The sequence below is a fragment of the Coturnix japonica genome, chromosome 11 (genome assembly GCF_054131305.1).
Source record: "Coturnix japonica strain WE chromosome 11, WE-NBRP24, whole genome shotgun sequence".
Taxonomy (NCBI): domain Eukaryota; kingdom Metazoa; phylum Chordata; class Aves; order Galliformes; family Phasianidae; genus Coturnix; species Coturnix japonica.
In genome coordinates, this window is record NC_140673.1 from 14,201,513 (window position 1) to 14,213,613 (window position 12,101).

At 36.3% G+C, this 12,101-nt stretch overlaps 1 protein-coding gene across 16 annotated transcripts in view; it reads left to right on the plus strand.

The window, feature by feature from the left end:
• Positions 1-12,101, plus strand: part of EVI5 (ecotropic viral integration site 5) — an 84,198-nt gene that overhangs the window by 36,251 nt on the left and 35,846 nt on the right. For 10 of the 16 annotated variants that reach the window (XM_085511318.1, XM_032446122.2, XM_085511307.1 and 7 more), the window contains 9 exons: positions 106-180; positions 786-911; positions 1,490-1,633; positions 2,643-2,732; positions 2,835-2,932; positions 4,175-4,235; positions 4,788-4,841; positions 7,150-7,182; positions 7,736-7,882. In XM_085511318.1, coding sequence (XP_085367444.1) covers positions 106-180; positions 786-911; positions 1,490-1,633; positions 2,643-2,732; positions 2,835-2,932; positions 4,175-4,235; positions 4,788-4,841; positions 7,150-7,182; positions 7,736-7,882 — 828 coding nt within the window. Of the gene's footprint in view, positions 1-105; positions 181-785; positions 912-1,489; positions 1,634-2,642; positions 2,733-2,834; positions 2,933-4,174; positions 4,236-4,787; positions 4,842-6,051; positions 6,864-7,149; positions 7,183-7,735; positions 7,883-12,101 lie in introns of those variants that run through there. The other 6 variants (XM_085511310.1, XM_085511308.1, XM_085511312.1 and 3 more) reach the window with 3 other exon arrangements.

Consider the following 12,101-nt stretch of genomic DNA (forward strand, 5'->3'; position numbering starts at 1 on the left):
GAGAACAAGACCAAGTTGTTATCAAAATAACAGCATGAGCTAAGACTTATTTTTATTGGTAATGAGGATTTAATCATTTGGAGTCTTAAAAATGTTATTTTGTAGGCTTATTCTTTGGTGGATCGTGAAGTTGGATACTGTCAAGGAAGTGCTTTTATTGTTGGATTACTACTTATGCAGGTAAACAATATATTAAGAAATATGTGAACCTTGAAAATTCCTGCTGAACTGCATAATGTGTTGTTGTGATTTGGGAGGACTTTTTGTGGTGATTCTTAATTGATGTTTGTTAAAATATAATTATGGAGGGCTGACTTTTATTCTGCAAATCAAATGAGAGTATATGCTGTTCCTATCTTTTGTCAAGAAGCTACTAACTTTCCGAGTGGGAGAGTGCATTTATTTCTTAAAGCTAAGGTGGGATCCCAGACTTGCAGATTACTCTAGGAAATGTTACTTCAGCCATTGATGAACTTATCATTTCAGTTCTATTACATTAAACCTCTTCTCAGTTCAACTGAAATTTCACAACAGTTGTATTTTCAAAGTTGTCTTTGTATTACTGATCAGTTTTATAAACCGGGTTATATTGTAAGAAGTTTGCAGACCTCCATTTCAGTTTAAAATCTACTTGATAGAACCCAGCGTATACAAAGAAAACTATGACAGTAATCATCAGTTATTAATTACTTGTTTAGATAAACAACAAAACACTAAACCTTCCCAAACATTCAGTCTGTCCTTACACTTCTCCTGTATTTGTTTCTTTTTTATTTTTTATATAGATGCCAGAGGAAGAAGCCTTTTGTGTGTTTGTTAAATTAATGCAAGATTACAGACTACGAGAACTCTTTAAACCGAGCATGGCTGAATTGGGCCTTTGTATGTACCAGTTTGAGTGCATGATACAGGTATGTATAAAATCTGTCAAACTTTCTTTTCAGTAGCTGAGGATAATCTTGGGAGTTGCAGTTAAAGAGCAGGCTTGTCTGTTGGTAGTAGGTTGTTCTCTGACAACAGCTGATTTCAGGACTGCAGGAGAAAGTCTGCATGTCTGTATGATGTACTTTTTAACTGATAACAGACAATGTCATGAGAGCTCGTGTTGCTTCATGCCTTTGAGTAGTAAAGCTGGGATTGAAAATTTTGAGAGTGAGATGTCTTTGTACTTAATCTATAGCTGGTTTTTTTTTTTTTTTTTAAGTAAAAGTCAGGCTGGCAGGATCAAGTAGGCTTAATTTTGTGATATGGAAATGTTCGTTTCTACTGTGCAGTGTGGAAATACTGCAGATCATACTGTGATGTCTGGTGCTTGGTTCTTCATAATGGTAAATTTTCATATCCATATCAAGTAATAATTCTTCTAGTTGTGTAACTGCTGGCTGTGGCAAATACAAATCATTTTTCTCCATATTTGTCAAAGCCATTTGCACAGTAAAAATTACTTGCTAAAGCATTACATAAATATTTTTTTCTCTTCTTTCTCCAGGAGCATCTTCCAGAACTTTATGTGCACTTTCAGTCTCAGAGTTTTCACACTTCTATGTATGCATCATCATGGTTTTTAACTATATTTCTTACAACTTTTCCACTACCAATTGCAACAAGAATATTTGATATCTTTATGTCTGAGGTAACTACTCAGTACTTACATTCTGTTTCAAAAGTAGTGGTTAAGAGCAGCTATTTCAGTAGTACTGTAAAGACTATTCTGATGGGCAAATTTCAAATACCCTTCTTTTGTAGATGTTTATCAGTTGTTTGGTAGGGGAAGATGTCTGTACGTGTAGTTTGTCAAAGAAAAGCAACTACATATTTGAATATAGATGCTGCATGCAACTTTACAGTGTAAGCTTATTGAAGAGTTATTGTATCTGCCAGAAGGCCTGGATGTGATACGATAGCATCATGCAACAGGGGTATCTGTTCTTCAGTAGTTTGGGGTTGAAAATAAATTTTCTTTTGGGCCCACGTTAAAATTTCATGGGAACAAGTAGATGAGGAGGAGGGAGTATAGAAGAACAGCTTCTGTTTAGAAGATGGCTAGTAGCCAAAAGAGTTTATGGAATTAGTGGAATTGTGACTGATGCCTAAGGCATATCTAGGGTTATAGCTTTGGGTGATTGTATGTAGTTACAAACCAAACCTTACAGTCCATTTATGCTTTTCCTCTGCAATAGTCTCCTAGAAAATACTAACTCAGAGGTGGATTTCCTTCCAGATTGAGTATAGTATCTAGGATATTCCCGAGTCAAACATTCCCTCGAATCTATTTAAATTGTTCAGTTGTTGTTATACCTTGTTTGAAACTAAAATGCCGTTGTTTTTTTTTTTATTGTATCTTTAGTACCAAATATATTTGAAATTATTGATAAAGTTCATGTAAAGAACTGTCATTTAAGAGATTTTTAGTTCTGCAGAAGCATTCTGAGGAGGATCTGGTGTAAGGACAAGTAGCCTGACTGTTTCTCTCGAGTACAAAACAGGGAACCCAGGATTAATCTGTTGTCTAAAGATTTTTTATTTCCTTTTCTTTTGTTTGGGAAACTGGGCTCCCCAATGTTCTTAAGTAATAGAATCATCTTGTAGCAGTGGCAGTGCTATGAATAATTGTTGAATATTATTTTAACTTCTGTTTACAGGGTTTAGAAATAGTATTTCGAGTAGGTTTAGCACTACTTCAGACAAACCAAGCAGAATTACTGCAACTTGACATGGAAGGGATGTTACAGGTAAGTTAAGATTATCTTATTTTAAGAGATGTGAGAAATCTGTGGTGCGTGTTTATTTGCAGCTGTTAATTATGTGTAATCTTGTGCTCTGATTGCTTTTAGCACTTTCAAAAGGTCATTCCACATCAGTTTGACAGTGGTCCAGACAAATTAATCCAAGCCTCTTACCAAGTCAAATACAATGCAAAAAAGATGAAAAAGTAGGTATAACTTTTTAAGAAAAGATTATAACGTTGCTTGGAGTTACTGTTTGTTTGTTCAAAACTAGTTACTCATTACTTGACTCTGAATTTTCCGTGTCTGAATTTTTTGATATTTTATACTGTGAGCAGTTAAAAACTGAAGTATATTTTGCAAGAGAATTCTGCTAAAGTGGTGTTTGCTGTTGTTCTTGAACATAATCAAACCTCTGTTAAAAACTAGAGCTTCTGAGGAAAGCTGCATGGAGCTGCACGGAGCTTCTGTAAAGAGGATTTGAATAGAAAATCTGTTGTGGGATGGGGTGGCGTTAGGTGTGTGGGGTTTTTTTAATGTTTTCTTTGGGTTTTTTTTGAGGGTGAAGTAGGGAGGGGAAGGTAATTGTAAGGGTAATCTGATTCCGAGTTTGAAATTCTGAGTGTAATGCTGCTACTTAAGGTTAGTTGCATGTCTTCACTTTTCTGCTGTCTGTAAATTGTGCTGCTAAACCAGTTTACCCTCCTTCTGCTTTTCCAGGATTAAGTTGGGCATTTCTTCAATTCTTAAGGCAGGCGGTTTGTATTATGTTGCAGTGCAAGGGGAGCGGTTGTGGTAGGGTCTTTCAAGATAAGTTTACTATTTGTGTCCACCATCGGAGTAAGAAGCAGTGCCCAAACTTTCAGGGAAAGCATTTTCTCTGAAAACTAATATAAAAGCTTGCAGTTTAAAACACTACAATTCAGGCTAAATTTACTTGATTGCCTTTTGTGGAGGCATTGGGTATCACAGCTTGTGTTTCTTCTTGTTGCCATTTTTTTCACTGGGGCCATTTTGGAGCTTGCTTGAGAGGGACCAAAATAATTTTAAGACTTGCCTCAAATCTCTTTGCATCATTCTGTCCTCGAAGCCATCCTAGCAGTGTGTTCCTTTGGCTGACTGTACTGAATTGATTGTTGCATAACTGCACTGAGTGGCTACTGTAGTTCCAAATGTTGCCATTTCAGGTTTGTATCATAATAACTATATGAAGAAGCACCCACACTTCAGCATGAAGTTGAGTCTGTTTATGTCTGCAGAAGTAGTTCTGTGCTTCAACTAATTTGAATGTTCAAGTATTTATAGGAGTATGTTGGCAACTTTCAAGTGATTGTCTAAAAAGAGGAAATATTATCTGTATTTATTTTCCTGTTGCTTGTAAAGGTACTAGACCACTTAAATTGTCAGTAACTTTTCTAATTATCCTTTACTATTTCTGTTTTTTTTAGGTTAGAGAAGGAATACACTACAATAAAAACAAAAGAGATGGAAGAACAGGTTGAAATTAAAGTAAGAGAGCCTCTATAAATTTACTTGTAGATAAGTTCAGTTCTTAGATGTGGATTATGTGATCTGATCTGTGCATTGTAGAATGGTTTGTGTTGGAAGGGACCTCTGAAAGATCTCCTGGCTTCAACTCCCCTGACACAGGTAGAGATACCTTCCAGTAGATCAGGTTGCCTAGGGCCCAGTCCACTCTGGCCTTGAATACCTCCTGGGATGGAGAATCCACAGTGACTCAGAGCAAGCTGTTCCAGTGCCTTACCAGCGTTTGAGTAAAGGGTTTATTCCAAATATATGATCTAAATCTGTCTTTCAGTGTCATTACCATCTATCTTCTTCCTGCTGTCTGATAGAAATTCCCTCTCCAGCTTTCTCGTGGATCCTCTTTAAGTACTAGAAGGAAGGACATGTAGCTGGACATGTAACTGAGGACCTACAGTGTTGTTTATAAGCATTTACATTGGACTGTTTGCTCATAAAGGGCATTGACTGTGTTACTTCTGGTGAACAAATCTAAAGAGAATTCGTAAATAAAGTTCTGAATTGTTTCCATTTCAGAGGTTGCGAACTGAAAATAGGCTCCTAAAGCAGCGCATTGAAACATTAGAAAAAGTAAGTATGATAGTGACCAAATTCAATCTTTTACTTATATTCATTATATCAATTAGTCATCTTATTATATGAAACGAGTCTGATAACTTACTATTTTTTCCAGTTGATTTACAATGTTCACTAACAGTGCATAGCCAAAAGCATGGCAGTAACAAAGCTGTTAAGGTCAGTGCTTATAAATGTTTGTCTGGCTTTTACTTGAAATTGAACATCTTGGTGTACCTTACTTCTGTATTGTTTTATTCCTGAACTGGAAGTATCAAAGTATAGAAGACCACATAAAATAGTGTAATGTCTGGGTGAAAAAGAGGTTATTGTGAGAGAATCGTCACTTCTGGCAGTCTGAAGTCGCTACCTGTTTTTATGTAGAAGCAAAATGATAGGCTTATCAATGATCAGAGAGGTGAAGGTGAAAGATTGTTGTCACTGAATACAGCAGTGGAGGGATGTTGTTGCAGCATTCATGTTTAGCACAGAAGCCTGCTGCTGTCAGCTATTAATTCATCTTATGTGATTTGGAGTTTCTGTAGAAATTACAGATACAGGGGCCCGAGGGAAATAATTTCTCACAGATACTGTCTAAAATAGGGTTTTGTTCGGCTTCTTTGTAGGATATAATTTCCAAGTATGCATGATAACTGTTGTCTATATACTGATAGCGTGCAGGCATTGTTCTTCAGCTTTCCTGTGTTCTGATATCATTCTTCATGTGACAGACTTGAATCAAAGAAAGTGCACTCTAGCATGAGAGCATTCTTACCCATTTTAACTCTGCTAAGAGTTGTCTTTCAGCAAATGAAGTTAAATGTTCACAGCTTATAAAGAGTTGCTTTAGAGTGAGGAAAAGGACGGACTAAATGTTGCCTGAAAGAATCGAGCAGTGTTATATTTCAGATGTTTCTCCAAGGAGCCATAATAGATTTATCAGTCTATGTCAGATTGTGATTTATTGTGATTTCTGTGGTTTGGGAAAAAATGCTCATTGTGAGGACATCTTGTGAAACAAGGTTGTGATCAAAGATTCAATTTTATTAACCTGGTTGTTTCAGATCTTAAATTATAGGTAAAGTTAACTGGAGAAAACAGACACTGAGATGTTTAATTCAGTGGCAAATGATGTTTGTGTTTTTGTTGTGGACTTACAATAGTAAATATTCCTGGTTTATGCTTGATTTGCAGAGGTTTGAAGTTGATTATTTTTTTTTGCCAGGACCTCACTGCTGAGCCACCAGACAGCTCACGTGCCTGTAATTCTGTGTTTGAGATTTCAAAGTTTGTTTTCAGAATATCCCAGTCTGATTGGAATTGAGGTGCTTCAAAATGAAAAAAATATCTAAGTTATCCTCATCAGAAATTGTTGTCATGAGAGCATCTAAGAACGGATCATAAAGTAAAAAAACCAAAGCACTACAATTCTTCTCCTGGGAGCTCTTCCTTTTAAAATTTCTTTCCTCATCCTTGCAAATGATTTACTTGTGATTTTTTTTAGCATACTGTAATGACAAACACCTTAAGGTGCAGCCTTACTACATTTAAATGGTGGCTTCTATCAACCAGTTCAAACTTTGTCCTTGGAACTTTTTATAAGACTCCGGGTGGCTTAACTGTCTCTGAATAGAATGCCAGAGAATATGTGAAAACTGGGTGCTTACAAGGGTGATAGTGTGGAGATATCTTGAATGAAATTGTACTCCTTAGCATGGCGGAGGAAATGTAGTGTTGCTCAGCAGGCATAAATTTCTTGTAGTACTTTGGTATAAAGCTCAGTAGAACAAAATACTGGCTGTCATAGTTCAGTTTTCTACTTAGGTCTTTCAGTCTGCACTGTTTAATTTCTCTGCCTCGTAATTCTGCATGGATGTCTCTGCACTTAATGGAGTTGCCTTTGTGCTCAAATACTACCTTCCTTTTGTAGTGTGTGTATGGATCACAGACCAAGTCTGCGTTCGTCTACTAAACATATCAGACAATGTACCAGTAATTCTTCTTAATTAAAAAAACAAGCTGTTCAGATAAAAATAACCAGTCTCCTGTAAGTGAATTCTAAGCATAACAGAAGTCTGGCTTTGGTTCCTGATTGTATCAAAGATCATTACTTGTGTTGCAGTGGAAGGCTGCATCCTGCACTTTCCAGCCTGAGTTGCCTTCACTTGTAAAAGAGATGTTAACATTGTAGAAACACGTTACCTGTATAGAAAAATGGGCAGAATGTGGGTGTTTTCTTTCTCTGCTCTAGTCTTTTTTGGTCGCTATTAGCACTCCTTTGTTTTTTCTTTTCCTTATTCCTATCTGAATTTTTCCTTTGTAGGAAAGTGCTTCCTTGGCAGATAGATTGATACAGGTATAGTCTTCTAGTCCTCTACTGTATGACTCTTCTTCTTTCAGAAAAACCAAACTGCTTTAATGCATGCATCCTTGCATGCTGCACTCTATCCTTGCCTTGCTGATTTGGAATAAATATATAGCTAATCTCTTACTAGAAAGTTGTTTAATATATTAAAAAATAAAGCCAATAGTTGCACGTTATAATAATTTTCTAACCTAATGTAATTTTGGTGGAAATTTTTTATTTCAAATGGATTGAAACATTATTAACACTTAAATTGAATATTGCAAACTTAAATCTTTGCATGTACAACTGAGTAATATTGCATGAATTGACTTCTACTGAATGCAGGTACACAGTTGTGCTTGCTGAAAGGATATCAAGCTTAGTAACAAAGTACTAAAGCAGCTGCTTTGTACTGCATTATCCAAAAATTTCTACTAATTGTATTCCATGCTGTTTGCAAAACCATCTGAAACATGTGCCTGAGTACTGCAAAGGCAGTCTGTCTTGGATTTGTCCTCAATTGCTTTTGAGGGGAAAAAAACCCACATAATTATGTCCAAAGGGACAAGTGACAAGGGCCCAGGAGGCTGAGGAAAACTACCTCATAAAACGGGAGCTGGCCACCATCAAACAGCAGAGTGATGAGGCCAATACTAAACTGGAGCAAGCTGAGAGTACCATCAGGGAGCTCCAACAGCAGCAGCAATGGGTAAGGAGCCTGGCAGCACATCATCTCATGTTTTTCATTCATTCATGTTTATTTTTTCCTCATCATGACATGGTCTTTGTGCTGTCCTTACAAATGCTTGTGTATTGTGATTTCCCTTCTTAAAAAAAAAATATACAAATTGGACTAAATGCTATTTTGATCTCTTCTTACTGATAGATGATGGAATTCATGCTCTGGATACATGTAAGTTTAAAAAAAAATCAACAAAAAACCTAAATCAAAAGCAGCACACAACCTTCTTGTGTCTGAGAACTCTATGCGATGCAAACTACGTCACTATGAATACTCAAACTTGAGAGTTGATAATGCCATTTCCTAGCTTCTCATTTAAGTTGGGTGCTTCAATAATGATGGTTAGTTTCTGGATATTTTCCTAGTGTGTTTTTCCTACTAGTATTCCTTGTTTTGTTGGCAATAATTTGGAAGCATGTAATAATACACTTGGAATGTGTATTGGAGGAATCCCAGTGTCTGTTGTTTCCTGTAATCATTAACAAGGTAATAAAAGACCATGGTAAAAGCTCAGTTTGTGACTTTTCAGAGTTAAATTATTCAACTGTATCTGTTTGTTAATTAATGAATAGTACAACATTGAAAGCTAATGCTTTTAGTTATAAAGGGGAACCTTATTAGGTATCAGTAATGGGGAAGCCTGGCAGATTGAGCATGACTACTGATTCTGAGAGAAGGTATGGAAAACTGAATTGCAGAATGGTTTCTGTATTGCAGCTGTAGGTATAAGATAATTAATAGGTACTGAAGGAATAAAGACAGAGCAATGCAAGGGTGAACAGTTAATTTAAGCCATGCTTCCTAACCTGTGCTTGTAGCTTTTTTCCACTTAAGCTTGAGCACGACAATAGAAAAATTGTCTGTCTGTATTTGGAGCTGAGGCTGTAGATTCACGGGGTTACAGAGGGATTTTTACTTACTAGCTGATACATTTTTGAAGTGCAAGAAATTGTGCTGTGGTTATGAAGACAGCAGCTGAATTAAGGTGCTGAAACTTCTACCGTAAGCAACAGGAACTATGGGGTGGGGGGGGGGCGGCAGGTGGCTGCAGCTCGGGCACCACCTAGTGGGAAGCCACGAATTCTGTCTGGATTCTAGTGTTCACTTCGAGCAGAATCCTCCAGCAAACCTTCTGACAGCTGCCTAGTGCCAGTGGCTCCTGGCAATACTCATTTTCAGTATCTTCTTCACAGCTGCTTTGATTGTTTTTTCTTCAGTTACTTCAGTTTCGTTTGTGGTTAGCAAAAAAAGATTGCAGACTGTACTGACAGATGGCTGTGTAGTTCTACTCATTTGAAGGTACAGCATCTATCATGCATACTTGGTAACCTAAATCTCTATCAGTTATGAGTTCTGTTTCAGCATGGTATTTGGTAGCAAGAATATTATACAAGGTTCAGTATTTCTGAGAGAGCTAACCTAAGTAGAAAGAAAAAGTTACGATTTGTATTTAAATATTATCTGGGGCATATTTTATAGCTGTGCTGTGAGTGTTGATAGCACTAAATGGGTGGATTAAAAAAGGTAAATGTTGAAGATCTCTGCAGAGTATGTGTGTGCCTTTGAAGAAATGCTCCCTTCTAACACCTTTCTTTAAGGATGGGGATCTAGATGGGTAGAAGAAAGTCTTTCCGACTGTATTCCAACAACTGAAGTCCAAATGACTAGCAGCTCTAATTTTTCCTGTTTTGTAATATTTGTAGGGAGTTTTCAGTTGAAACAGGGACTGTAATGAAGTCTTAAATCAATTCAGAGTTGTTACCACTTTTTCCCAGCATAAGTAATGGAATTTCTGCTATAGTTCTTTTCTCAAGTGACCTGAAAGTTGTGCTAATGATCATATAATGAATTGTGTATTAAGAGTCATCAAATATGTTCTGAATATTTCTGAATAAATTTTAGGTCATTTGGAAACAGGAGTAGGAAGGAAGGAGGGGAAAGAAGCTTGAGATGGAGACTTCTTGTATCTTTTTACTTTGGATGCCAACTTTCACATCTTTTTGCAGACAAGTCTGACAGTGACATGTCACTGTCATTTAACTGAGAGTGTAATGTTTTTAAAGATAGTGCATAATGTGTAGACTCCTTTTATATTGCTACATAGGAAAAACAATTGTAAAGCTAAAACATTGTTCTGAAGTACTATTGGAGTTCTTCATTTCTGACTTTTGAGAAAGCCCTCCAAGTGTGTTAGAAGTTGGGATTTTAATTGACTAAATTAATTGCAAGGTAACTTATAGGCATATGTTTAGTTATTGTCACAGCAACCGTATTCTCAGTAGTTTCTTTTCAGGAAGTTATTCTAGAATTACTAATAATGAAGAATGTGGTAACTGACATAGGAAGAATAGGCTTATGATGAATGTTGCAGCCTTACTGAAGGTTTTGCTTTATTTTATTCACCTTATTTTTACAATATTGTTTATGTTCTGAATTTTCAGAAATACTATATTGGTTGAAGTACTACAATTAGTGTTCAAGTGTCTAAGCAAAGTTAACTGGACAGTATAATAAACTGGAAAGGTGTTTTGTAACATATATAAATATGTCTGCAAAAGTAGTACTAGGAATGTTTGACATAACCTGATCTTAGTTTTTGACACATGATTGAATAATTAGGAAAAAAATAAATCCAGTTATGTGAGGCTAAGCACAATTATTTATTTCAGAGGTAAGTGGCTGTAAGATGAGCTTTTTAGTATTTTATATTATAGAGGCATCTTTTCAAGATATGTCAAGAAAGTGTTTCTGTGGTTAAAAGATTGGAACGGTGCTTAGAAATCTAGTATTTGACACAAATACTAAGGCTTAAGGCAAACACATAAAGGCAACAAAGACAGCTATTTAGCAAACAAAGTAGCATTTCATAACATCCATTTTATTATAGTATTCTGACAGTTTTGGTGATTTAACAAAGTTCTGTTTTCCAAAATCAAAAATCACAACTTTGAGCTTCTACATATTTTTTCAGTTTATTTTTATCTTGGTTACGCTTCATTGCCAATCTGCTGGGGCTGGGGTTGAAGGAGTGGTGTGGCTGTTCTTGATGTTTGCTTTGTGGCTATGGATGTTAGAAGCATTTAACTGTGTCTGACGTAGGCTAAGTCTAAAGGCAGATTTAAAAAAAGCACAAGTTGTGAGCCCAAAGCTGTTTCCATTACTCACGTGTTGTTGCCAAATCAGGATGTGTTTAGTTAGTTCAGATCCACTGTTTCCACTCCATTTCCTGAAATGTCTGGGAGGACTCTTGACCTAAAGAAAATGTGCTGTGTTCATTTTTATTTCATATTTTATTGTTTTTGGAATCTGGAACAAGAAACTGAGGGTCCATCAGTTCATCTAAGCTGCTGTTTACGTTATTTGATGAACTTGTTCAAACAGCCAAGAAAGCTGTTGTCAATTCTCTGCTTCTGTATATTGTTTCATGTGCTACGTATACCCTCCTGTCATGTGAAGTGATTGTAGAAACACATCAGCATTGTCCATCCATTCTCTCCTGGTGTTTCAGTTCTGGTCTATCTCTGCTACTTGCTGTGTGAAGACAACATGCAGATTGAAAGCAGTACATACTAAATCAGTGTTGTGTAAGGCAAAGTTAATATCTTTGTGCAGTGTTCTTGGTGCATTCAGCTGCACAGCTACATAGGTTGAGCACTTTTACATGGATAGTCTCTGTGACATTGAAAGCTGTTTGCATAAGCTTCATTTGCCTTTTAGTGTTTTGTGTATTACCCCTCTGTTGTTGTTGTAACTCCCTGTGGATTAATATCCTGTGTATTTTAAGAAATGTAACAAAAATGTGTCAGTAAACAGGAGAATTAGGTTAGATACGGTTTGGATGAAGTTGGCATATACAAGTATAAAAACAAGAAACTACTTCTGTGGCTATTCAATAGTGTGATAAATTCCTATTTTGTCCTGTTAGTGTTTAGTGTGTGCAGTGAAGATTAGGGAATGTTATATCCTAATAGCAGCACACAGAACTGAAAACTTTTCTGTTAATTCAGTTTTTCTTATATGAGGAACTAGGTGGTTTGGAGCAAAAACAATTTTTCAGTTGAATTTATCTGTTGAAAAACACATTTTACAAAATTGTACTTAAGCAGGTAAAATGATCGCTCTCCTAAACTCTGACTAATCAGTCAAGTAAATTAATGATAAATTAACTTCACTCCAGTTGTGAGAT